This window comes from Medicago sativa, chromosome 6 (genome assembly GCF_051527215.1).
Source record: "Medicago sativa cultivar Bolivia chromosome 6, Bolivia_mono, whole genome shotgun sequence".
In the NCBI taxonomy this organism is placed as follows: domain Eukaryota; kingdom Viridiplantae; phylum Streptophyta; class Magnoliopsida; order Fabales; family Fabaceae; genus Medicago; species Medicago sativa.
Genome location: NC_140754.1, coordinates 22,137,705 through 22,163,475, shown reverse-complemented (window position 1 = coordinate 22,163,475; position 25,771 = coordinate 22,137,705). Strand labels below are relative to the sequence as shown.

Below are 25,771 nucleotides of genomic sequence, written 5' to 3'. Positions count from 1 at the left end.
CCATTCGAGGTTTCTCCTTCTTTATTTTTTACAATTTAATAAAGCTTTAAGGCCAGTGCCATTTTGCTTTCATCTTTCATTCATAATGATTTGAGTCTATAGAAGTGTCTGCTATTTTTACTAATTTGAATTCATTGTATACGAAGGTTGGATATTCTTCAACATTTTTCTTTGGCCTCTATTGTGGTTTTTTATCAGATTCGGCAGTTGAAGGTTATGCTTCAAAAGTTTGATCTTATGTATCAAAAACTATGTTTTGTTTGACTAATTTTTTAATTCTTCTCTTCGGAATAAAAAGTACTTTTAAGATCATAGTTCCTTTTGAAACAATAATATCTCGTCGGAATTTAGAATGATCTTAACAATATATAAATTTCTTTTATCGAATATATGACATGACAAGTCAAATACAAAAATTCATATCTACGAAAATTCTCAAGTCTTCCCCATTCTATTTTCACACAATCCCTTGATCTTTCAATCTCGCTAATTTTCTTTTAACAAGTAAAGAGTATATGAATTGTTCATACTACATATAGATACCTCTTTGTTATTTAATTGTAGATGCTTTAATTTTAAAAGCTTGTTTGGAATGGCGTTAGTTTTCTTAAAAACACATCTGTACGGTACCCAATGCAATTCCACTGTTTCAAGAAGTTGGTAATAGAAGCTTCTGAGTTAATACTTGCTTTTGCCGTAATTTTGGAAAAAACGTGGATTACGTATCCGAACAGAGGCTAAGATGAGGACATCTAATTTGGAATACTTGTTATCTAAAAGATTAAAGAAAGAAATGTTAAGACATTTATAAGAGGTATCCAGATAGGAAGAACAGTTGTAGCTCAGTTTGTTTTATCCTGGAAGCGGGGTGGTTGATAGTCTGTATTGCACAACTTTGGGCAATGCCACAAAACGTCTTAAAGATAGCGACCTGGTCGTGACTCAACCTAGTAACAACTTCGATAGATATTCTTTTTCAGAAAAAGGATTTGGAAATCCAAATACAACTGTTTGGTAATCCAAAAACAACAATTTAAAACTATCATAACACATTTTACTTAAATTAAGAAGAAAACAACAGATTCTATTTTTTTTTTTTTTTGTATATATTTTGGCATAAATCACTATTCAAACACAAATCAAGCATAAGAACCTAAGCATGTTGCTGTCTAATTATTTTGAATGGTGAATATAAGAATATCATTTACCAGATGCTCTACTAAATGGTCTATCCGAAACCAAACTAGTGATTAATTCAAAGTTCAAAGTTGTATCGATATAACATTCATACATGTGGGAGTAAACTATGTTAGCTGTGCATAGAGTGGCATGAAATTGCAATCTATGTTTCTTTACTAGTGTTAAGGTACAAGAGAAATAAAGAAAAATAAGCAATTCATGTGCATCTCAAGAGGATTCTTTTAAACAAGATCTGATCATAATCTTTTTCCACAAGCTCACTACATGATTGATCGCGATACAACTGCAACACAACCATGGTTTAAAGAATTGCTAAATACTTCAGTTTCAAGCGAAGAAGAGTTAGAAATATTGATATGATCTTTACGACAGAAAAGAAACTTCTAAGTAGCAATGTAACTATGCATCTCAAACAAGTTTGCTAAGAAAGAAGGCTACTGCCTGCCCAACAGTTAGATTCAAATCAATATTAAACAGTAAATACCTCATAAAGATGTGATCTTCCGCGTAATATTATAGGACATTTTTGAAAGTTGTATTGAAGTTGTTTATGCTAAACTGACATTGTTGCGATGTGCACGAACATTTGTTAGGACTAAAATGACTAAAGTTTTGTATTTGATTGATGCTATGAAAGTACACTTAAAAGCAATGTGGACTGTTTTTTATCGGGATCGGAATTTTCTGCGCAAAACATATAGTTGAATATTATGTTCGCAACATATCGGATGATAATTCATTCATGTGGTATATAAAAGATGGTTTAAACATGCAGCTCAGGATTCATTGTTAGCTTAGCTAACTTCATCAGGTAATAGAAAAATATCATAGTTCATTTCTGCATATATTTCAAAAAGAACACATATTGTTTCCAAACATAATTTAATAGAATGCTTCATGCAAATTGTAACCGTTTGATCTGAATCTAAGGGGAAATTTGAAGAATTTTCAACAAAATATGATGTGTTTTATGATGAAACTCTAAGACAATGCGGCAACAGATCCAAAGGAACAATAGAGAGATACACACCTACAAACAGCATTGAGGCGGCGAAGCGAAAAAGACAGTAACAGCACAACAAAACCTGCAGAAACCATATCCACGGACCAGAATATTTCTACTAGTCTATGTATATAACCATAAGAATCTAATGCTGAAAAAACAGAACCAGGCGCTGCTACATGTCAGGAATCGAAAATTTCAGCAGCAAATCTCAGCTGCTACATAACGACATCACATAAAAGGATCCCAATACCCAAAGGTTAAGCAAGCATTGAAGCATATTACCTAAGAAAATGCCAAATGCATTTTTTATAGATACTAGTCTAATCTAAACCTTTTTCTAAATTAAATGCCATACATGGGGGTAAATTTTGTGTGGATTTCATTAAAGTTATAATTACGTTACTATTAATTAACACGAAACTATAAATTCGGGATAAAAAACAAGAACCAACATAAAATAAATAATATAATCGACGAAAAGATATGAGGAGAATCTTTGATAACTAAAACATAGCAAATCATTTACATTCTTACACTGACTGATGACTATCTTTTGTTGTTAGTTGGTATTCTTACATTGATAATACATAAATGAAAGCAGTATTTTGAGTAAGAACGAATCGGTAAGACCTTGAAAATAGTTGACGAATATAAAGCAAAACTATGAAGTTCAAAATATGATAAAGGTCAACACTTCAAATGGCATTGTACATCCAACCCTAAGAAAAATTCTTTTCATTGCAGTAATGCCAGAAGAAGTCATAAATGAAAACTTTAAAATCACACTACTAGGGTAAAATGAAAATAATTATGATAATGAAGAAACGTAAAAAGCCTTAGTTGTGTTGCGATTTCGAGGTTAACATCCAAATGAAACTGCAAGCTAGGTGTCTCATAGCCGTACAAGTGTGGATAATTCAGTTTAAATATATTAATAAAAGATCAATAAATTTCAAAGGAACTAGAAAGTCAGAACAAAAACTGATACAAACCAACATAAAAATAAATGACATAACAAACAAAAACACTTGAGAAGAATCTTAGAGAGCCAAGATAGCTAAGCATGTAGGTCAAGGTGATATGAGACTCTCAGCGTAGACATTAGAGGTAAACCTAGAAGAAGGGAGGTCGTAAAACCGGGGAATCTCTATTTGTAATTCATCTTCTATTTCTTCATCTTCTATTTCAGTACGATTCTTGTAATTGTAAATATGTAATTCCTCTTCTATTTCCAAGAACATTTGGCCATCCTCTTCAGAAATATAAACCAGTCTGACAAACACACAACAAGTATAATCAAGTTCCTCGAACGAGACATTGAAAAATTTATTCCAAGAATCTTTATTTCCATAATCTTTCATAACCCAAATATCCAAAAACGTGTTGGTGTGAGCAAGGAGGCATAGGCAATCCTTAAAAATCCCAGAGTTGAGGATCTCTAGAGGTTCATCTAAACCAAAATTGGGTTGCAAAATCTCTTCATAAGACTCATTTCCTAAATCAAGAGAAAGAATGACCCATGAAGAGTCATTATCTTGATCCCGTGGTATGACCCAATTAATGGTGCCACTTACAAATATCCCGTCATACCAACCGGGTTTACTCATGATTTTAGAAGGGAAGTCTGCGATCCTTTTCCAAAAATTTGTATTTGAGTTATAAATCCTGACTTGAGTTTTGCAAAATAAATCAGATTTATGAAATCGATAACAAGTAACAGCAACTACTTTGTAAGTATCACTAAAACCATCATACCCGATGCTGTAACCAGTTTTAGATTTACCCTGAGGTAGATTTTCCAAAGGTGGCAATATCTTGAATTTCCCAGTAGAAGGATTACCTACAACCAGATCACTATTGGAATCCTCGTAGGACGTTTTGAAACAAATGAGGCCATTGCAAGAGTTAATTATGAGAACATCACTTTCTTCAGGGTTTATAGGGAATCTGAGCATTGTCTCCAGCATGAAGGTGGTCGTAATCCCATCGAAGGGATCCTGTTTCTGAACAGATGCAAGTCGGTAATCATAAAGAAAGAACTCATCATCTAAGTACCTTATCGGACATATGACAAGGTGGTAATGGCTGGTTTGTGACAATCGAAGGTGATCTTTGGCGAATTTAGGATCGGAAATAATGGAATTCAAGGGCTTGCAGACACACTTGAGTATCAATAGTGACTTCACAGTGAGCCTGTACAAGATTTCTAACAACAAATCGAGCGATAAGAGAGCAAACAGGCCGAGGGGGACAGAAGAGTTTTGTTTTCTTACGGAGGTTGACACAACATTTTTGTGGTGATTGTTTCTTTTAGGGCTTGATGATGTTGTGGAGAGAGTCAACGATTGCCTCATGGTTGACACTATTGAATTGAAACCCTAACCCTAACCTCAAAATAAAAGAAGAGTTTTTATATATGCATTTTGGGCTATGAACTATAAGTGGATTTCGAGAAACCAACCAAGAATTTTAGATGATTTCTAAATAAGCCTCTTAAATTGCTAAATAAGCCTCTTAAGTTTCAAGTTTCTAAAGCTATTTATGTATTATTCATTGCATTCTTCTTAAAACTTATTCATAAATTTTTAGTCTCCTGCAAGGTGATTTTAGCTAGAGACTAAACATAGATATGAAAAATCTTCACCAAAATTACTCAATTGATAGAAAAGTATCTTGTATAGATTAAAAATATATTTAATTATTGTTCATAAAAACATATTTAACATTTATTTTAAAAATTATTTATCCATTGCAGAAGCATAAATTTAATTATTAACTAAAAAAGTTCACAGCTTTTTGTATAATTGCTTCTCTCTCCATTCTATAATATATGATTTGTTTGAGCATTTCATACCTATTAAAAAAATGAAAAGAGATATAATTTTACTTTTACTATATTAGTCTTATTAAGTTTCATTGTACTAATTCATCATAGAATATATATTGAATTGAGAATGACGAACATAGTATTAATTAGAGAGTATGGATAAAATAATATGATTAATATACGATCTTAGAAAATGAGAGTAACAATTATTTGATAACAACTTCTTTTTATAAATGTACGAAGTACATTGTACTCGAGAGAACAAAATTGAGGAAATATGCATACCACAAAATTGAATGTTCCTCTTATCCCCTCATTTCCATTGTTTAAAATGATACTGTCGATTCAAGTTTGCTAGAAAAAAAAATAACAAGGTCACTTCATGAACTTAGCCCCTAAATCATCTTATCATGCATGCTTGAATGAATTTCGCCAAAAGTACAAAAAAAGGAATAATGAAGTCTTATTATTGTGAAATGAACATGGGTTATAATGATTCCTGCATTGTAACATATTACTCATCCCATCTCCCCGTAAGCATGTGGTTGACTCATGTATATGGAAGAAATTCGATTGGAAAGGAAGAATTCATCTTGTGTAACCCACATGTTTCTAGATGAAGAATCATTGCTAAGCAGCAGAGGAAATTTCGTACAATATCATGATAATCCAAAAACAAAAAAAAACAAAAAAATACTATCCTACCTATAAATAATAGCGAAAATTGACCGGCATCATTACAAAAGAATCAAAAAGACAAAGTTCAACTTTCAAAGTCCCGTCCTATCTATATTTCCTCTAATTACTCTTTTATCTTTTTTTCTATTAAAACTCTTGATAGGAAAGTGATCATGGCAAGCACAGTTAGTATTCCATCTCTCACTAGAACTTGGGTTTACTCTTAATATGGTAACATAGAAGATGTTCTAAAGTTTGATCCTAATGTACCTACACCACACCCCAAGGAAGATCAAGTGCTGATCAAGGTTGTGGCTGCATCCCTTAATCCTGTTGATGTTAAGAGGGCTCTTGGTCATTTCAAGGACATTTACTCTCCTTTACTAGTAAGATTTCAATTATCTATTATGATCTAAAAATGAAATTTGGTCCCTATAAATATATAAAATAAATTAGTCCTGTAAAATATGTTCTTGGTTTTTAGTCATTTAAAAAAAAACATTGTCAATCAATTTTAAACGACAGAACATGAAAAATGTCTACTTAAATTTTTAGCATGTTCATTTTACTCTTTGTTATACCCTAATTTTGGACCTAAAAATACTTATTCAAAACATTTCTTCTATCTTGAATATATGTCTCTTACTCTTGAAGAATTGCCAATTTGCTATTGTTTACACTGACATTTTACTCTGCTTTATCTCTCAATTTAGCTCTAAAAATCTTTTTCAACTGTGTATTTGTCTATGTTTTCTTGCATTTCAAGTCATCCAAAAATATTTTCCTTGCATTTTAAGTCATTTGAATTTGTCTCTGATCAATTGCATATTTCTCTGCATTTTATTTCAATGTTACTTGCAAAATTCATGAAAAAGGGTATTTTAGTCATTTCCTGCATTCAAATCCATTTTAGTCCTTGAAAAATTGTTTGAGTCTTTTCAATTGGTTTGAATAAGTCCTTGTTTCAATCTCATGTCAAAATCCATTTCAAAAATTACATTTAAAGTCATTTTGAGTCAGTTTAGCCCCTAGGGGCATTTCAGTCATTTCCTGTGTTAAAACTCTGTTTAATCTCTAAAAAATTGTCTCTGAGTCTTTTAATTTGCTTGTATAAACTCTTGCTTTAGTTCCCTGTTAAAAAACCATTTTAAAATTGCATCTGAGATATTTTGAGTCATTTTAGTCCCTAGGGGCATTTTGGTCATTTCACACGAAATTTTGGCAGAGAGAGGTTACTTTGAAGTACCTCATTTAGTAGTTGGTTCATTTTAGTCCGTTTTGTTATTTTTAATCGTTTCGCTTTACGTTATTTTCCATTTACCAATTTTAAATTCAATTTTATTTTTTTTATTTTCATTTTAGTCCTAAAAATTTCTAAAAATTGCGTTTCAGTCCTTTTTTAATTTTACAGTCCAGTCCTTTATTTTTTGGTAATTTCAGAATAGTCCACACTTATGTCCAGTTTATTTTTAGTTTTTTTGCAGAATGGTCCTTATTGTATATCAAGTTTATTTTTGTCTCTTTTTTTAGTGTTGCAAGTTGGTCCTTTAACTTTCCAGAATTGCAGAAGGGCCCCAAGTTCCAAATTAGTCCAGTTTCAAATCAAACAAGTCCAAGTCCAGTTGGCACTATCCAATTGGTACAGAATCACACATGGCACCTATAAAATAGTGCCAACTCAGGTCCAAATGAGAATCATCACCATTCAACGCAAGCCACATCACAAACACAATCCAATCCTCTCTCTTTCCATCAAGATCAAAAACGTAACCGCTTTCCAGAATTCATCAAGAACAGGATGAAGTTCATGAAGAACTTCATCCCCAAATCGTAAACCCTAACCTTCCAGAACTCAATTCAACCTCAATTCATCGCAAATTCACCTCAATTCATCACAAATTCGCACCACCTCATCACAAATTCGTACCAATTTCATCACAAATAAACTCAATTCAACAATTACTACACAAAATTGGTTCAAATTTACAGAAGATTCTCAGAAGAATTATCATCACCGAATCTTCACCTTCGCAATTCAAGCAAAAATTCGTCAATTACAAAGACGAATTCCTCGCGATCACGAAGGATCTGGTAAAAGAGAGAAGGAGAGAGATTGAATTCGAGGTGAACCAGAGAAGAAGAAGAAGAACAACAACGAAGCACTTACCAGAAGCTTAGAGAAGATTCGAGAAGGTTTTCTTCGTCTTCTCAGTCAAATCTCCAATCAAATCTAGGTAAACACACGAATCCTTCTAGTTTTCATCCTAAATCATCATCGAAGGTTCGTAGTTGAAAATAAACGGTGAAACGAAGTAGGTTGACGAATTCCAGAACGTATTCTTTCGAAAAAGATTGAAAAAGAGTGAAAAAGATTCAAAACCGAAAAATCAAATGTAGATCTACAGAGTTTCACCGTTTATTTCTCAAATCTAAGTTCATATTTGAAATCAGCATGAATAATAGAGTGGTTTAGGGTTTAGATCCATGTAGATCGGAGAAGATTAGGGTTCCGTCACCGGAATATTCGCCGGAGGTGGTCAAGTCCGCCGGAGAAGACGACGGAAAGTTTAGAGAGAAGGGAGAGAAGTCTGAGATGTAGAGAGAGAAATGAAGGAATGGAATGAACTGAACCGGTCCACAAACCCTTATATAGGCAAGTGAACCGGTCTGGTTCAGTCCTGGTTCACTTGGCTTTGCATCCTGGCCTTTAGATCTAGGGTTTGATCCAATTGGATCAATCCAACGGCCTTTGTTGATTCCCTGTGGATCCAGGATCCACTTTCCTTGGGCCTGGGCTTTGGTTTGGGTTTCTGACGTTGTTCTTGGTTTTTTTTGCTATTTTCATTACTGTTTCTTGCTGTTTGCACCCCTATGTGTTCAAAATTTTGTTAAAAATTCCTAAAAAAAAATTCTTACATGTTCTTGACAATTTCTTGACATTTTTGTGATATTGTTATGTGTTAAAACCTGAGGAAATATATGTGGTATTTTTTGCTAATTGTCCACTATTTTTGTCAAAATTTGTGAAGTTTTGCATGTTCTTGAGTCTAAAAAAATCCTTTAAAATTCTAAAAAAATTTCATGTATATTTCTTGTTAGTTTTGTGATGTTTTTATAATGATTTTGCATATTAAAAAGTTGGTAAAAAATAATGTGATGCTTTTCTTGCTATCTTGTGATGTTTTATATTAAAAACTTGGGAAAATATGCACAATTTTGCTCCATTTTTTAGTGTATGCTTGTGAGTTGGGATGTGTGGATTGGGGATTGATTTGTCACTGTTTGGATGTGTTTATTGCTGTATGTGAATAAGTGTGGTTAATTGCTTGCTTTGCAAGGCAACCTAATGTTTGTTTGTGAAAATAAAGTGCCAAGTGTGTCTAAAATATATCATGATTCTTGACTTGCATGTGTTCCTATAATTCTCATATTATTGCTTGTAATGAAACCTTTGGAAAATTGTCATGATATGGGGATTATAGGTCATATACTTGTCTTGATGTTATGGTAAATTTTAGGTGAATGTTGCTATTTCTAGGTTAACAACTTCATTACTTTTTGTCAAGTTTTTTTTTTTTAGTGTTTCTCTTGCTTATAATTTTCATGCTATTATACCTTATGCTACTAACCACTTTATTTTCATGTTTCATACATTCCATAAGCTCATCTCATCTCATATTCTAATTTTCTTGCAATTTAATTTTCATACCAAGACTTAGCATGTAAAAATTTAGGGATTTTGTAATATTTTTCTTATGCTTTTAAATTCTTGCAAGACCATAGCATGTATCTAGGCCAATGATGTAAAGGACAATGGACTCTAATGATGTACACCGACACAAGCACCGACACATGCACACACATCACATGGATACTTTAGATGTATGCTTAGGGAATGTCTGCCTTAGGTGTATGCTTAGGAATCGCGATACTTAGAAAAATTCTCTTTTCCAAAAAATATGAACAACATCACTCAAATCATTTTCTAAATAAACTTTGGGGTCAAAGCCCCATTGATTTTCCTTTTATTTTCTTAAACAAAAATCTTAATGAATTTTAATCATACTTAGACTCTTTTGCAAAATAACTAATTCAACCTCACATTTTCACAATCTTATGCCCTTGAGGCCTCTCTCTCTCTCTCTCTCTCTCTCTCTCTCTCTCTCTTATTCTTCAAAATCCCATTTTCAAACTTAAAATCAATCAACAAAAAACAAAAACATTTTTTTGAAGAGAACTACGGTGGATTTGATCCCTTAAAAGGGTACGTAGGCAAGGAAACAATATTCCTTCAATTCAAATAAAACAAAACTCAAACATCTTCTTCTCCCTCCAATTCTTCACTTTGTAAACTCTTAGGTGTAAATATCATTTTTCAAATAGCATTTAAAAACAAAGCGCGCGCGTAGAAAGTAAAGACGGTTCCTATAGGATACTATAGTTACTATAGGTGCCTAACACCTTCCTATAGCAAAACCAACTCCCGGACCTCGATTCTCAAGGGTTTTTCTTATTTTTTCCCTTCCCAAGAAAAAAAATGAGATATCAAAGGTTAAAAAGGTTCAAACTTAATCAATGTTTGACACCCGAAAAACCAAGATAAAACACTCTTAAGTATGAAGCCACAACAACAACTTCCTCACATCTTCAATTCATCAACAACAACATAATTCTCTTCATTTCATTGCAACAACACTTTACCAATTCAAATCATTAAACCCAATCCACAATTAAACAACAACTTCCATGATTATGATACATTTCTCGCAAAATTCACAACAACATAACAATTTAATCCAAACACCAAATTTAGCATAATAACTTCATGAATTATTTATTATTCTATATTTGTTTGCTATTTCATCTATTTGATGATGGCGTGATTTATCGAAGCAGCTAAGTTGGAGCTTATGTGAGTTTGATAAAACAGACATGAAATCAAATAATGCATCTCTTCTTTCAATTCTTTATTTTATTTGAATGAAATATAATTTTGTAAAATGACTTATAATCTCTCTTTCTCACTCAAAATTAATTACATGTCTTAATTTTTCTGAAATGACCAAATAACCTATAATTTTTTAGAGTTATATTAGGTTGAAACTCCCATTTTCCATCCCACCTTTATACACATGCTTATGTGGCAAACATACAATAAAAAACTAAAAACAAAATGAAATATAAAAAAGGAGAAAAGACAAAACGACAAAACAACACTATTTATCTCTCATCCTCTCTTTCCTCTGCCCATTTTCTCTCTGTTTCCCATCACCATATAAACCGCCCCCATCTTTGATCTTTCTGGTGGTCAATTTCTTCTCGTTTTTGCTACTTGGTAACTGTTGTAACGCCCTCCTTTTTATTTAATTATTTTAATTAGTTTTAGAATATATTTATATATTTATATGATGTATATGAGGGATATATGATTTGTTGAGATTAGATGTCTTTTTATAATTTAGTTAATATATTTTGTTGAGTGATATTTTGTTATGTTATATGTTGGTATTTACTAGCATAATATATTTGTTAATTGTTATAGATATATATTTGTTATTTGGTGTATTATTATATATTTAGTAGAGAAATATTATTTATTAGAATATGAGGATTATTAGTGTGAGTGGATTTGGGGGTTAGAATAGAAAGAAGAATAAGTTGTTGGGCCTAAATAGATTTGGGAAGAATATTTTAGTATTATAAATAGAGAAGCTTAGGTTGGAAAGAGTTTACCTTATACCGCTTTTTGGAAAAGAGGAGAACAAGAAAGAAGAGAAGAGAAGAGAAAAGTCAAGAGAAGAGGAGAATATCTTAGGAAAGAAGAACGCTGCTGCTGATTCAGGAATTAATCTAAGGTGGGGGTGAGACTATCTTGCATTAATATTAAGTTGTTAAATCATTAGATTACATCTAACAAGTTGGGGAGAGTTTGTGTGAATTTGAGAATTAGGGTTTTGAGAGAGATTTGATGATTAGATGATGAAAACTTGTTGAATTGATGTAGAAATTGTATACAGACCTTAGATAATCCATAGGATGATTATTGGAAATAGTTTTAAGGTTAGCACCATGAGATTAGGTAAAACTTGAAGAAAATCTGCATTATGCCCGAATTTTGATATTAAAACTTGTATTGATCGGTGCGGAATTGGTCTTAGGTGTAAACACGAAAGTTGTAGGTATGGATGTTATCTTTCTAATGCCGTTGGTCTCACGTCCAAACGATTTATAGAACTTGAGTTATGGTCAAATTACTGCACGTAGGTCACAGTGAATTTTTATGGACTTTCAGCACAACTTTTCCGAATTTAAAATGAAAACTGGTATTGATCGGTACAGAATTGGTCTTAGGCGTAAACATGAAAGTTTTAGATAATTTTGTTAGCTTTCTAGTGGCTTTGGTTTGACGTGAAAATGATGTTTGGTATTTGAGTTATGATGAAAATACTACATGGAGGTCTTAGCAAAATTGTACGGTGACAACATTCTCTGTTTCATGTTTTTGCATTTTGTTCATATGTTTCTGTTTTAAATTGATCTTTCTTGTAAACCTGAAAGTTGTTGATATTTGTGATATCTTTCCAGTAACTTTGGTTTGACATGAAAATAAGTTGTGGATAATTTATTATGTTTTTACAAAGATACATAGTGAATTATTGTCGCTGTTTAAATACGATGTTATATGAAGTTGTTTATGATTGATGAATATGATGTTTTAAGATGTTGTTTATTATCATTTGATATTGTTAAATTATGATATGCACTGAATTATTTATGTGATCCATATGTTGTCAAGATGCTAAGATGTTAAGATGTTAAGACGTTAAGATGATAAGAGTTGTTAAGTCGTCCAGTCGTTATGAAGTCACCAAGTTGTTAAGATGTTATGTTGTCAAGATGTCAAGATGTTAGGATGTCATAGATGTTCATGAAGTTGTCTAAGTTGTACGAAAGTTATGTCGTTGCATTAGAGTTGTGTCGTTGCATAGTCAGAGATGGGGGCTCAATGCCCGACAGGTCCTTTATGACCTTAGAGATGGGGGCTCAATGCCCGACAGGTCCTTTATGACCTTAGAGATGGGGGCTTAATGCCCAACAGGTCCTTTATGACCTTAGAGATGTGGGCTTAATGCCCGACAAGTCCTTTATGACCTTAGAGAAGAGGGCTTAATGCCCTGGTGGTACCACATGCATAATGAAGATGTCTAAGATGATTTGAGAAGTAGAAGTTTCATAGTCGAGTCGAAGTTGTTAAGATGTTGAGATGTCAAGTTGTCAAGTTGTTAAGATGACAAGTGGATAAGTTATTAATGAAGTGCTATGATGAATGAAGACGAATGATTTATGATAAGATGTTACGTGAGTTATAATTATGTTGATATATGAAGTTGATTCCGAATTTGATTATGAAGTTGTTTTCGGTAATGCTATGTTTTGATAATAATACTTATGTGAAATTACATGATGATGCTTATGATTATATTTGATATTAGGTGTTGATGCTTATAAATAATGTTTGATGAAATGTGGTGACGTTTGTGATTAATATTGATGCTATGTGATGATTGTTGGAGACTATTATTTGATGTTATATGATGATGTTAAGATTAGTAATTGATAACATATGAAGATGTTTATGATTAGTATTAAGATAGTTTTACGACCAATATAAGAAGATAATGGCACTAGTTAAGGAAGTTTAAGTTGTTAGATATGATTAATGAATTATAAGATGTTTAAGTTGTTGAATGTACTTTATATGATTTATATTCTTAATATTATTGTTTGAGAAATCTCACCCCTCTGCTTGGAAATGTTGCTCTTCGTATGGGTAACTTGCAGGTAACCAGGATTAGTTGCGGTCGTGAGTGGACTCCTCACAAGTGTGTCTTAGGTGCTCTGATACGTAACGAGATGAAACTTGACTTTACTTCTATTCCTTACGTATAGTTTATGAACTTTTATGAATAAATGACGAACCAAGACTTTATGAGATTTCGTGATGAGGCCTGTGATGACATGCTGTCATTACGTAATTTTTAGGACTTATTGTGACATTTTGATAGAGTTCTCATGCAATCTATACTGTTTTGGAGTGCAAAAAGCTGAAATATTGAAGTCTGTTTGAAGCAAATCGCGCCACGCCAATTTCAAGCCGTGCTGCGATTTTTGAAGCGAAATTACAACCTCCCTGTTTGAGGGAAATCGCGGCACGCCTATATACATGGCGCAGCGCGATTTTGATGGGTCAGGCCCAAGACTTCTATAAATACTGCACTCAATAAACTAAACAAGATATATGATTGTCTGATGTATGTCGGCCAGATTTCAATATGTGCCAGCTCTGTCAAGTTTTAAAAGCATTTCATGTTGGCTTCATACGGTAAGATTAGCATAAGATTATCTCTATAAATAATAATCAATATATAAATATAAGAATCAAGAGATCAATAAACTAAACAACATTAATATAGGCACATTCTAGAGATATTAAAGGAAAGACGTTACAAAAATTTGGAATTAAAAACATGTCTATAAAATCAAGTAAAACATTATAATTAATAAAAATATGATAATAATTTTCTATTCAAATATTTTTCGATATTTCTCAATTAAAAATATGGGAAATAAAATATTTGAAACTTTTGAAATATGCTCAAAATTTACTAACACTTGTTCAATTTAATTCTTCCAACCAAAGCCACAAAAATAGTCGACAATTGGAGATGAAAAACTATATTGATAGCATTTTTTTATCTGAAATGTAGGCTCTGCACTTTGGTGGCAACTGGCGAGATGAATTTCATAGCTTTGAACTATATTAATATTCATCTCTTCAAACTTGTCCGAAGGTGTGAGAGAGGACTTTTCAGTATTTGGGTGTGTTGAGAATGTTTCTTTGGATACAAAAGTTTTTTTTTCACAAAAGAAAGAACATGCAAAAGAATGAGAAATGAAAAATTACAGAAAATATATGAAAATAAAAATGAGTAACGATAAAGAGAGAAGGTATGAATGAATGAATGGCAAGGTGTGTGACTCAATTTATAGAAGAGAAAGAATGTGAGAAACAAGTAATGAGAAGGTTAAATGTGTGTAGAGTGGTTGCATTCTGTTTAATTTTTGTAGCACATAAATGAAAAGGGATAAAAAGTAAAAGAGAAAGTTAAATTGGATGAAGTTGAATATAGAATTAAAATAACAGTTGGATATGGTGAGAATATTGATTGAGAAGTATGGCGAGTGATGGTTGGTAGAAATATGGCTACCAATACCATTGTGTTGTTGTTTTATCTTTTAAATATAAGCCTTTAGATGAGAATTTATCGACGGTGTAGAATGCTTGCAATAAGGAATGAAGGAGTATAGGATTGATTGAACCATGGTAACAACTACATTATTCATCAAAACAATGTACTGAGTTGATGTCAATCATAATTCTTCATTTTTTTTTACTGATCAATGATGTATTAATGTTTACATTTTTTCACCTATTATATCTTTAATTATTTATTATTCTATATTTATTTGCTATTTCATCTATTGGATGCTGGCGTGATTTATGGAAGCAACTAAGTGGAGCTTTCCGGTTAGATGTATAAGAAAATTGAAAAATTGACACTCAAGATGTGAGTTTGAGAAGACGGACATGAAATCAAACAATGCTTTCCATTCCTTATTTTATTTTAATGAAATATAATCTTATCTTATCTTATCTTATCTTAATAATACAAATGCAAATTATGCACACAAACCCTAGATTTGCCCTAATTTTATACTAAAATTCCCCTACTATGTTCCAAAATTACAGCATTGCCACCAAACAATTGCCAATTAGAGGCCATCACGGACATAATACTATGTACACTATCAAACAAAAAGAAAAGGCTAAACAAACAAAAAAAACAGCCAAACCATCTCTCATAACGAGAGCTTCTTCTTCCTCTTCCCCTTCCCCAAACCCATTTCCAATTTTCTCATCACAAACTCAGATTCTCTCTCGACTCACCACAAAGTGCATCGCCATAAACTTTGGTTAGTTGTTTTTGCTTTTTGTCAAATACAATTTTTTTTTGTTCTTGCTGATTTGGAGTTTTTTCTTCATAGCTAATTTGTTTTTTGTTTTTGAGGATTTTATATATGTATTGTTCCTTTTTAGAATTTATCAACCATTCGAGGTTTCTCCTTCTTTATTTTTTACAATTTAATAAAGCTTGAGGATTTTATATATGTATTGTTCCTTTTTAGAATTTATCAACCATTCGAGGTTTCTCCTTCTTTATTTTTTACAATTTAATAAAGCTTTAAGGCCAGTGCCATTTTGCTTTCATCTTTCATTCATAATGATTTGAGTCTATAGAAGTGTCTGCTATTTTTACTAATTTGAATTCATTGTATACGAAGGTTGGATATTCTTCAACATTTTTCTTTGGCCTCTATTGTGGTTTTTTATCAGATTCGGCAGTTGAAGGTTATGCTTCAAAAGTTTGATCTTATGTATCAAAAACTATGTTTTGTTTGACTAATTTTTTAATTCTTCTCTTCGGAATAAAAAGTACTTTTAAGATCATAGTTCCTTTTGAAACAATAATATCTCGTCGGAATTTAGAATGATCTTAACAATATATAAATTTCTTTTATCGAATATATGACATGACAAGTCAAATACAAAAATTCATATCTACGAAAATTCTCAAGTCTTCCCCATTCTATTTTCACACAATCCCTTGATCTTTCAATCTCGCTAATTTTCTTTTAACAAGTAAAGAGTATATGAATTGTTCATACTACATATAGATACCTCTTTGTTATTTAATTGTAGATGCTTTAATTTTAAAAGCTTGTTTGGAATGGCGTTAGTTTTCTTAAAAACACATCTGTACGGTACCCAATGCAATTCCACTGTTTCAAGAAGTTGGTAATAGAAGCTTCTGAGTTAATACTTGCTTTTGCCGTAATTTTGGAAAAAACGTGGATTACGTATCCGAACAGAGGCTAAGATGAGGACATCTAATTTGGAATACTTGTTATCTAAAAGATTAAAGAAAGAAATGTTAAGACATTTATAAGAGGTATCCAGATAGGAAGAACAGTTGTAGCTCAGTTTGTTTTATCCTGGAAGCGGGGTGGTTGATAGTCTGTATTGCACAACTTTGGGCAATGCCACAAAACGTCTTAAAGATAGCGACCTGGTCGTGACTCAACCTAGTAACAACTTCGATAGATATTCTTTTTCAGAAAAAGGATTTGGAAATCCAAATACAACTGTTTGGTAATCCAAAAACAACAATTTAAAACTATCATAACACATTTTACTTAAATTAAGAAGAAAACAACAGATTCTATTTTTTTTTTTTTTGTATATATTTTGGCATAAATCACTATTCAAACACAAATCAAGCATAAGAACCTAAGCATGTTGCTGTCTAATTATTTTGAATGGTGAATATAAGAATATCATTTACCAGATGCTCTACTAAATGGTCTATCCGAAACCAAACTAGTGATTAATTCAAAGTTCAAAGTTGTATCGATATAACATTCATACATGTGGGAGTAAACTATGTTAGCTGTGCATAGAGTGGCATGAAATTGCAATCTATGTTTCTTTACTAGTGTTAAGGTACAAGAGAAATAAAGAAAAATAAGCAATTCATGTGCATCTCAAGAGGATTCTTTTAAACAAGATCTGATCATAATCTTTTTCCACAAGCTCACTACATGATTGATCGCGATACAACTGCAACACAACCATGGTTTAAAGAATTGCTAAATACTTCAGTTTCAAGCGAAGAAGAGTTAGAAATATTGATATGATCTTTACGACAGAAAAGAAACTTCTAAGTAGCAATGTAACTATGCATCTCAAACAAGTTTGCTAAGAAAGAAGGCTACTGCCTGCCCAACAGTTAGATTCAAATCAATATTAAACAGTAAATACCTCATAAAGATGTGATCTTCCGCGTAATATTATAGGACATTTTTGAAAGTTGTATTGAAGTTGTTTATGCTAAACTGACATTGTTGCGATGTGCACGAACATTTGTTAGGACTAAAATGACTAAAGTTTTGTATTTGATTGATGCTATGAAAGTACACTTAAAAGCAATGTGGACTGTTTTTTATCGGGATCGGAATTTTCTGCGCAAAACATATAGTTGAATATTATGTTCGCAACATATCGGATGATAATTCATTCATGTGGTATATAAAAGATGGTTTAAACATGCAGCTCAGGATTCATTGTTAGCTTAGCTAACTTCATCAGGTAATAGAAAAATATCATAGTTCATTTCTGCATATATTTCAAAAAGAACACATATTGTTTCCAAACATAATTTAATAGAATGCTTCATGCAAATTGTAACCGTTTGATCTGAATCTAAGGGGAAATTTGAAGAATTTTCAACAAAATATGATGTGTTTTATGATGAAACTCTAAGACAATGCCGCAACAGATCCAAAGGAACAATAGAGAGATACACACCTACAAACAGCATTGAGGCGGCGAAGCGAAAAAGACAGTAACAGCACAACAAAACCTGCAGAAACCATATCCACGGACCAGAATATTTCTACTAGTATATGTATATAACCATAAGAATCTAATGCTGAAAAAACAGAACCAGGCGCTGCTACATGTCAAGAATCGAAAATTTCAGCAGCAAATCTCAGCTGCTACATAACGACATCACATAAAAGGATCCCAATACCCAAAGGTTAAGCAAGCATTGAAGCATATTACCTAAGAAAATGCCAAATGCATTTTTTATAGATACTAGTCTAATCTAAACCTTTTTCTAAATTAAATGCCATACATGGGGGTAAAATTTGTGTGGATTTCATTAAAGTTATAATTACGTTACTATTAATTAACACGAAACTATAAATTCGGGATAAAAAACAAGAACCAACATAAAATAAATAATATAATCGACGAAAAGATATGAGGAGAATCTTTGATAACTAAAACATAGCAAATCATTTACATTCTTACACTGACTGATGACTATCTTTTGTTGTTAGTTGGTATTCTTACATTGATAATACATAAATGAAAGCAGTATTTTGAGTAAGAACGAATCGGTAAGACCTTGAAAATAGTTGACGAATATAAAGCAAAACTATGAAGTTCAAAATATGATAAAGGTCAACACTTCAAATGGCATTGTACATCCAACCCTAAGAAAAATTCTTTTCATTGCAGTAATGCCAGAAGAAGTCATAAATGAAAACTTTAAAATCACACTACTAGGGTAAAATGAAAATAATTATGATAATGAAGAAACGTAAAAAGCCTTAGTTGTGTTGCGATTTCGAGGTTAACATCCAAATGAAACTGCAAGCTAGGTGTCTCATAGCCGTACAAGTGTGGATAATTGAGTTTAAATATATTAATAAAAGATCAATAAATTTCAAAGGAACTAGAAAGTCAGAACAAAAACTGATACAAACCAACATAAAAATAAATGACATAACAAACAAAAACACTTGAGAAGAATCTTAGAGAGCCAAGATAGCTAAGCATGTAGGTCAAGGTGATATGAGACTCTCAGCGTAGACATTAGAGGTAAACCTAGAAGAAGGGAGGTCGTAAAACCGGGGAATCTCTATTTGTAATTCATCTTCTATTTCTTCATCTTCTATTTCAGTACGATTCTTGTAATTGTAAATATGTAATTCCTCTTCTATTTCCAAGAACATTTGGCCATCCTCTTCAGAAATATAAACCAGTTTGACAAACACACAACAAGTATAATCAAGTTCCTCGAACGAGACATTGAAAAATTTATTCCAAGAATCTTTATTTCCATAATCTTTCATAACCCAAATATCCAAAAACGTGTTGGTGTGAGCAAGGAGGCATAGGCAATCCTTAAAAATCCCAGAGTTGAGGATCTCTAGAGGTTCATCTAAACCAAAATTGGGTTGCAAAATCTCTTCATAAGACTCATTTCCTAAATCAAGAGAAAGAATGACCCATGAAGAGTCATTATCTTGATCCCGTGGTATGACCCAATTAATGGTGCCACTTACAAATATCCCGTCATACCAACCGGGTTTACTCATGATTTTAGAAGGGAAGTCTGCGATCCTTTTCCAAAAATTTGTATTTGAGTTATAAATCCTGACTTGAGTTTTGCAAAATAAATCAGATTTATGAAATCGATAACAAGTAACAGCAACTACTTTGTAAGTATCACTAAAACCATCATACCCGATGCTGTAACCAGTTTTAGATTTACCCTGAGGTAGATTTTCCAAAGGTGGCAATATCTTGAATTTCCCAGTAGAAGGATTACCTACAACCAGATCACTATTGGAATCCTCGTAGGACGTTTTGAAACAAATGAGGCCATTGCAAGAGTTAATTATGAGAACATCACTTTCTTCAGGGTTTATAGGGAATCTGAGCATTGTCTCCAGCATGAAGGTGGTCGTAATCCCATCGAAGGAATCCTGTTTCTGAACAGATGCAAGTCGGTAATCATAAAGAAAGAACTCATCATCTAAGTACCTTATCGGACATATGACAAGGTGGTAATGGCTGGTTTGTGACAATCGAAGGTGATCTTTGGCGAATTTAGGATCGGAAATAATGGAATTCAAGGGCTTGCAGACACACTTGAGTATCAATAGTGACTTCACAGTGAGCCTGTACAAGATTTCTAACAACAAATCGAGTGATAAGAGAGCAAACAGGCCGAGGGGGACAGAAGAGTTTTGTTTTCTTATGGAGGTTGACACAACATTTTTGTGGTGATTCTTTCTTTTAGGGTATGGTGATGATGTTGTGGAGAGAGTCAACGATTGCCTCATGGTTGACACTATTGAATTGAAACCCTAACCCTAACCTCAAAATAAAAGAAGAGTTTTTATATATGCATTTTGGGCTATGAACTATAAGTGGATTTCGAGAAACCAACCAAGAATTTTAGATGATTTCTAAATAAGCCTCTTAAATTGCTAAATAAGCCTCTTAAGTTTCAAGTTTCTAAAGCTATTTATGTATTATTCATTGCATTCTTCTTAAAACTTATTCATCAATTTTTAGTCTTCTGCAACGTGATTTTAGCTAGAGACTAAACATAGATATGAAAAATCTTCACCAAAATTACTCAATTGATAGAAAAGTATCTTGTATAGATTAAAAATATATTTAATTATTGTTCATAAAAACATATTTAACATTTATTTTAAAAATTATTTATCCATTGCAGAAGCATAAATTTAATTATTAACTAAAAAAGTTCACAGCTTTTTGTATAATTGCTTCTCTCTCCATTCTATAATATATGATTTGTTTGAGCATTTCATACCTATTAAAAAAATGAAAGAGATATAATTTTACTTTTACTATATTAGTCTTATTAAGTTTCATTGTACTAATTCATCATAGAATATATATTGAATTGAGAATGACGAACATAGTATTAATTAGAGAGTATGGATAAAATAATATGATTAATATACGATCTTAGAAAATGAGAGTAACAATTATTTGATAACAACTTCTTTTTATAAATATGTAAATCAAACGTACGAAGTACATTGTACTCGAGAGAACAAAATTGAGGAAATATGCATACCACAAAATTGAATGTTCCTCTTATTGATAGGGACAAACCGCAAGTGCACGGCCTATCGAAGTAATAGTAGTAAGTAGAGTTATCGTTCCGCTAGGGAGTTGTTCAACTTAATTAACTTTTAATGAATGATTAGAGGAGAGAAAGTTAATGAAAGAGAGTTTGATTGCTGAAGGTAAAAACAATAATAATAAAGGGCCTTAGGATCATTGGTTCATCATAATGACTAATCCTTTACTAGACAAAACCTAAACATCTAATTTCATGATTTACACACTAATTTCTAAAGACCGGTTTCCCTTAGCCCCTCACCTTTCCGACGAAAGTCCGGTGAGAGTTTACTTCTAGCAACCAAGCCTATTTCGCTGACATGATTACTAGAAGATGCATAGAGGATTGAAACTACTCTTTGTCTCAATAATTGCAAAGACTATTTCACTGTTTTGCAATTATTGTCTAGATTTACTTGTTCCAACATCAAGACTCCGCTCTCGCTTTATGAATTGATGTTTGGGATGATGGATTAACGATTATCAAACCCTCCGCTTTCGCTTCCACAGTTTGATAATTGTTAATCCACGTTAAGACGGTGAATCTAGATTAGAAATTAGGGTTACATAGAAATTAGGGTTTAGACATGTTTTGTTTAGGATTGAGTCATTAGACTCCCCAACAATCCCAAGACGAAGAAGTCTACTCACTCATGTTCATCGTAGACATGGGGGAAGAAGAGAGAAAATAACAGTAAAGTAAATTGCGAAGAAAGTAAAGGGAAAATAAAGACTTTTATTAAAATAGCAATTGAAATAAACAAAGTAAAGGATGATTGTTTATGGTGGAGAGCTACTCTATTTATAGCTTTACATCTGACTTAGAAACTAAGCAACTAAAAGGATAAAACGGTAAAGCTGCAACAGGGTAACTTGGGCTTAAAGAAAAGCAGCAAAACAGGTCCTGGAGACGGGCACGGCCGTGCCAAGCTTCTGACTTTGGGGGAACATATTTTTGTCCCGTATCTTCGTATTCTTGCGCTGTATTTGCTCCAGTCCTCTTTCTTTTGCTCCAAGGCACCTTCCACCATATATTTATTCCTAAAATAAAATAAAACACAATTTGAAGTAAAATATTCTAAACTAAAATAAAATGTAATAAAATCAAATCAAATCTAAAATAAAACTAAACTAAATAAGGCAATAAATAAGACTATCTATGACTCATCAAACTCCCCCACACTTGAATCTTTGCTTGTCCTCAAGCAAAAGGCAGCAAACATAGCAGCAACAAAAGATTTGATTATGGAAATATTTAAGAACAAATGTCTCAAAAGAAAGGCTTTGCTTCAAGTACACTAATTACAACTTCAAACACTTCTCATGAACCTATTCTACCCAACATCAAGTCTCAAGTGAGTGTGTGTGTGCAGTCCAACCCTTTTCTTGCTCCTGTATAAGACAGATATTATGAGGAATAGGTTCTATCCCTAGTGCTAAAGTAACCGAGAAAAGTCCTTTCTTCATTTCATATAAGAGTGATGGGAATTTAAGTTAAGATTGATTTAATTTAACAATTAAGCACAAGGGGCTGCAGATGCTTAGGGGCTATCTATCCTCGTAGGAAGTCTTCTCGGATGTAATTGTCCTTTCCCCCTAGATTCAAAATCACCCTGAGCAGTGCTGCAAAATTTTATTTATTTCATCTCCGCGTAGGAAGTCTTTTTGGATGTAATTGTCCTTTCCCCCTAGCATTGATGAATTTGTTTCACTTTAAGTTCAATTTAAGGAGTCACCACCACAATTAGGAAGTTAGGATGTAATTGTCCTTTCCCCCACATGTTGGTGCCATTCTCCCGCCCCATTTAACATTAACAAATTAAAAAGAATATAACAATTAAGAACAATTTGATTAATTTTCCCACACAAACTTATACTACTTTTACTCTTAAGACTTTAAAGGGTCTAAGTTAACACTAAAGATAGAACGTGTTCCTTAAAATACCTATTCATACATTTACTCAAGGATTGCAACCGGGTGCTTTTCTCATTGGAGAATTTTCACATTAAAACAAGATATGGGTATAGCAAGAACATAAGAAACACAAGAAACTACTTTTATGTACAAGAAGCAACCTAAGGAAGAGACAAAACAAAAAAATTTCATGCCATTTCTACATTAAAAACAAGCTACTAGCACTACTACAAAATTGGGAAAATATAGCGCCTCATAAATAGCGCTTTTAACACTAAAGCGCTATAAATTAAAGCACGAAGGTCTTAGCTAGCGCCGTTTTGAAAAAGCACTATCTATCCTTTTAAGTATATATAGCGCTTTGTATTGAAAGCGTCAGTATAGGTTAAATAAAAATAATAGATATTTAAATAAAAACATGATTAATCGTATATGGCTATATATAAATCAACCTTAAATAGCGCTTATAAGTTAAAAAAAGCGCTACTGTATGCTTGAGAAAGATAGCGCTTATAGGTTAAAAAAAGCGCCATTTTATAAAGTGATTTAATGTACATTAACTAACAGGTCCCCTGTTCGATCCCCTGCATAGCATATTTCAATTTTTTTTTTTTGAATTTTAATGAAAAATGGATTGCAGTAACAAAGCACATCTTTTTTTTAATCAAAAAAAAAAGCATACCTTTTTTTTAATATTTTTATCATATATATATTATATATATAACAAACTAAATCCAAACTTTTTCAAAAAAACAAATTCAAACTTTTTCCAAAAAACAAATCCAAACTAAAAAAACAAATCAAATATATAACAAACTAAATCCAAACTTTTCCAAAAAAACATATCCAAACTCTTTCTAAAAAACAAATCTAAAAAAACAAATCAAAATTTCCAAATCCCACTAAATCCTACTTTTCCATAAATAAAGCATATCCTCGCAAAAAAAAAAATTAAAATACCCCATATACTCTTAATAATTGAATGGAAGTGTAGTAGTCAATATTTAGAAAGAAAATAGAGTTTTTTTAGAGAGAATAAGAAATTAGAGTGCTAACGGGGGATTAGTAAATTTGGGTAGAAAAGAGGTGTACTTAATGAGATGAGTAGTGCTTTAATGAGTTAAGTAGAGGGGAGTGTGAATAGCAAGACGGTGTAATTACAGAAATAATAGTATCAATTTCGAGAGGTGCAGATAGTAATTTGAAAAGATTAGTAACAAACTTAGAGGATATATAGTAATTTAAAAAGATTGATAACAAACTCAATTAAAGTTTATAAATAGAGAAGAGAATTAGAGAAGAAGAGTTAGCGAGGAAGAGAAACAAAGCGGCAAAAGAAAAACTAGGTTATGGAGAGAAGAGACAACGAGGAATAGCAAGAAGAACCTAGAGAGAGATTTCACCGTAGGAATTCATCACTTTTGCAAACTAGAGGTATGGGGGGGGTCTCTATTCACCATAAGGTGTGGGTAGTGAAGGGTTTATGTTTTCCATTTTTTTTATGATAATTCATGTTAAATTAGTACTGTAGTTTATTGTTGTGGTTTTAGTATATTATTAACTCTGAATTCATGGGCATCTCCTTATTTTCTTTCTTTTGCTTTGTTTGGAATTGGAATTCTATTTTGTGGCATGATATATAGATCTGCGATGACCATTATTAATTACCGATGCTAAATTGCTAATTGATAATTGTTTATCGATGCTAATTGTAATTATTTATCAATGCTAATTGGAATTATATTTTTGATTTAATTGATAATTGTTTATCGATGCTTTCTAGTTTTCTCGAATTCAACGATGCCTTTACATTAATGGATCATGTTCTGCGTACACCTTACTTTGGATAGGAACTAATTTTCTACTTGTTAGCCTTGTATAATTATTGGTTCAGTGCCTTTGTTTCTAATTCATTAGCTCTTGTTTTATTAGTTTCGTGAGTTGCTACAGTTCCACCACTTTCCTTGCAATTTCATGATTGTTCATTTTGATAATTATATGCAACATGTAGCTATCTTGTGTCAAAGTTTAGGCATAGTGTATATTTATGATTGTGTTCTTTTGAAATAGTTGTGTGTATATATAACGATCAATGGAAAATTATTATAATGTTAGTTCATAATAATATATTCAGTTTTCAAAGTGATTTATGTATAAAATAGCTATATTTGAAATTATTTCTACCATTTTTAAATGTGTTTGAGATGAGTTTAGTGTCGAGTGATGGTGAGTGTGTCAATATATTTTTAATGATAAATTGAAATTATGAGATATTAAATGATGAGCAAAGATAAATTATTTGACAATGTGTGTAAATAATAAAATAATTGAAGATGTATTATTTAAAGATGTGTTATATAAAGATGTGCTATTTGAAGATGTGTGATTTAAAGATGGGCTTTAATTTGTACGCATGATCAGTAGTACTTTGAATTTATCTTTAATATAATATAGTATTATTGCTTAATGATGTTTTCTGGTATATATTCAGGTGGAGGATTCAAGTAG

The 25,771-nt window shown here is 32.1% G+C and overlaps 2 protein-coding genes across 2 annotated transcripts; both read right to left on the bottom strand.

The window, feature by feature from the left end:
- Positions 1–3,065: 3,065 nt before the first annotated feature.
- On the bottom strand, positions 3,066–4,566 carry LOC146913726 (F-box/kelch-repeat protein At3g23880-like). The gene has a single exon (XM_085720418.1). The coding sequence runs from the start codon at positions 4,558–4,560 to the stop codon at positions 3,277–3,279; it is 1,284 nt and encodes a 427-aa protein (XP_085576544.1). The 5' UTR covers positions 4,561–4,566; the 3' UTR covers positions 3,066–3,276.
- A 14,517-nt stretch (positions 4,567–19,083) lies between these two features.
- LOC146913725 (F-box/kelch-repeat protein At3g23880-like) lies at positions 19,084–20,619 on the bottom strand. Its single transcript, XM_085720417.1, has one exon. It carries the CDS (start codon positions 20,529–20,531, stop codon positions 19,245–19,247), a length of 1,287 nt encoding a protein of 428 aa, XP_085576543.1. The 5' UTR covers positions 20,532–20,619; the 3' UTR covers positions 19,084–19,244.
- Positions 20,620–25,771: the final 5,152 nt, after the last annotated feature.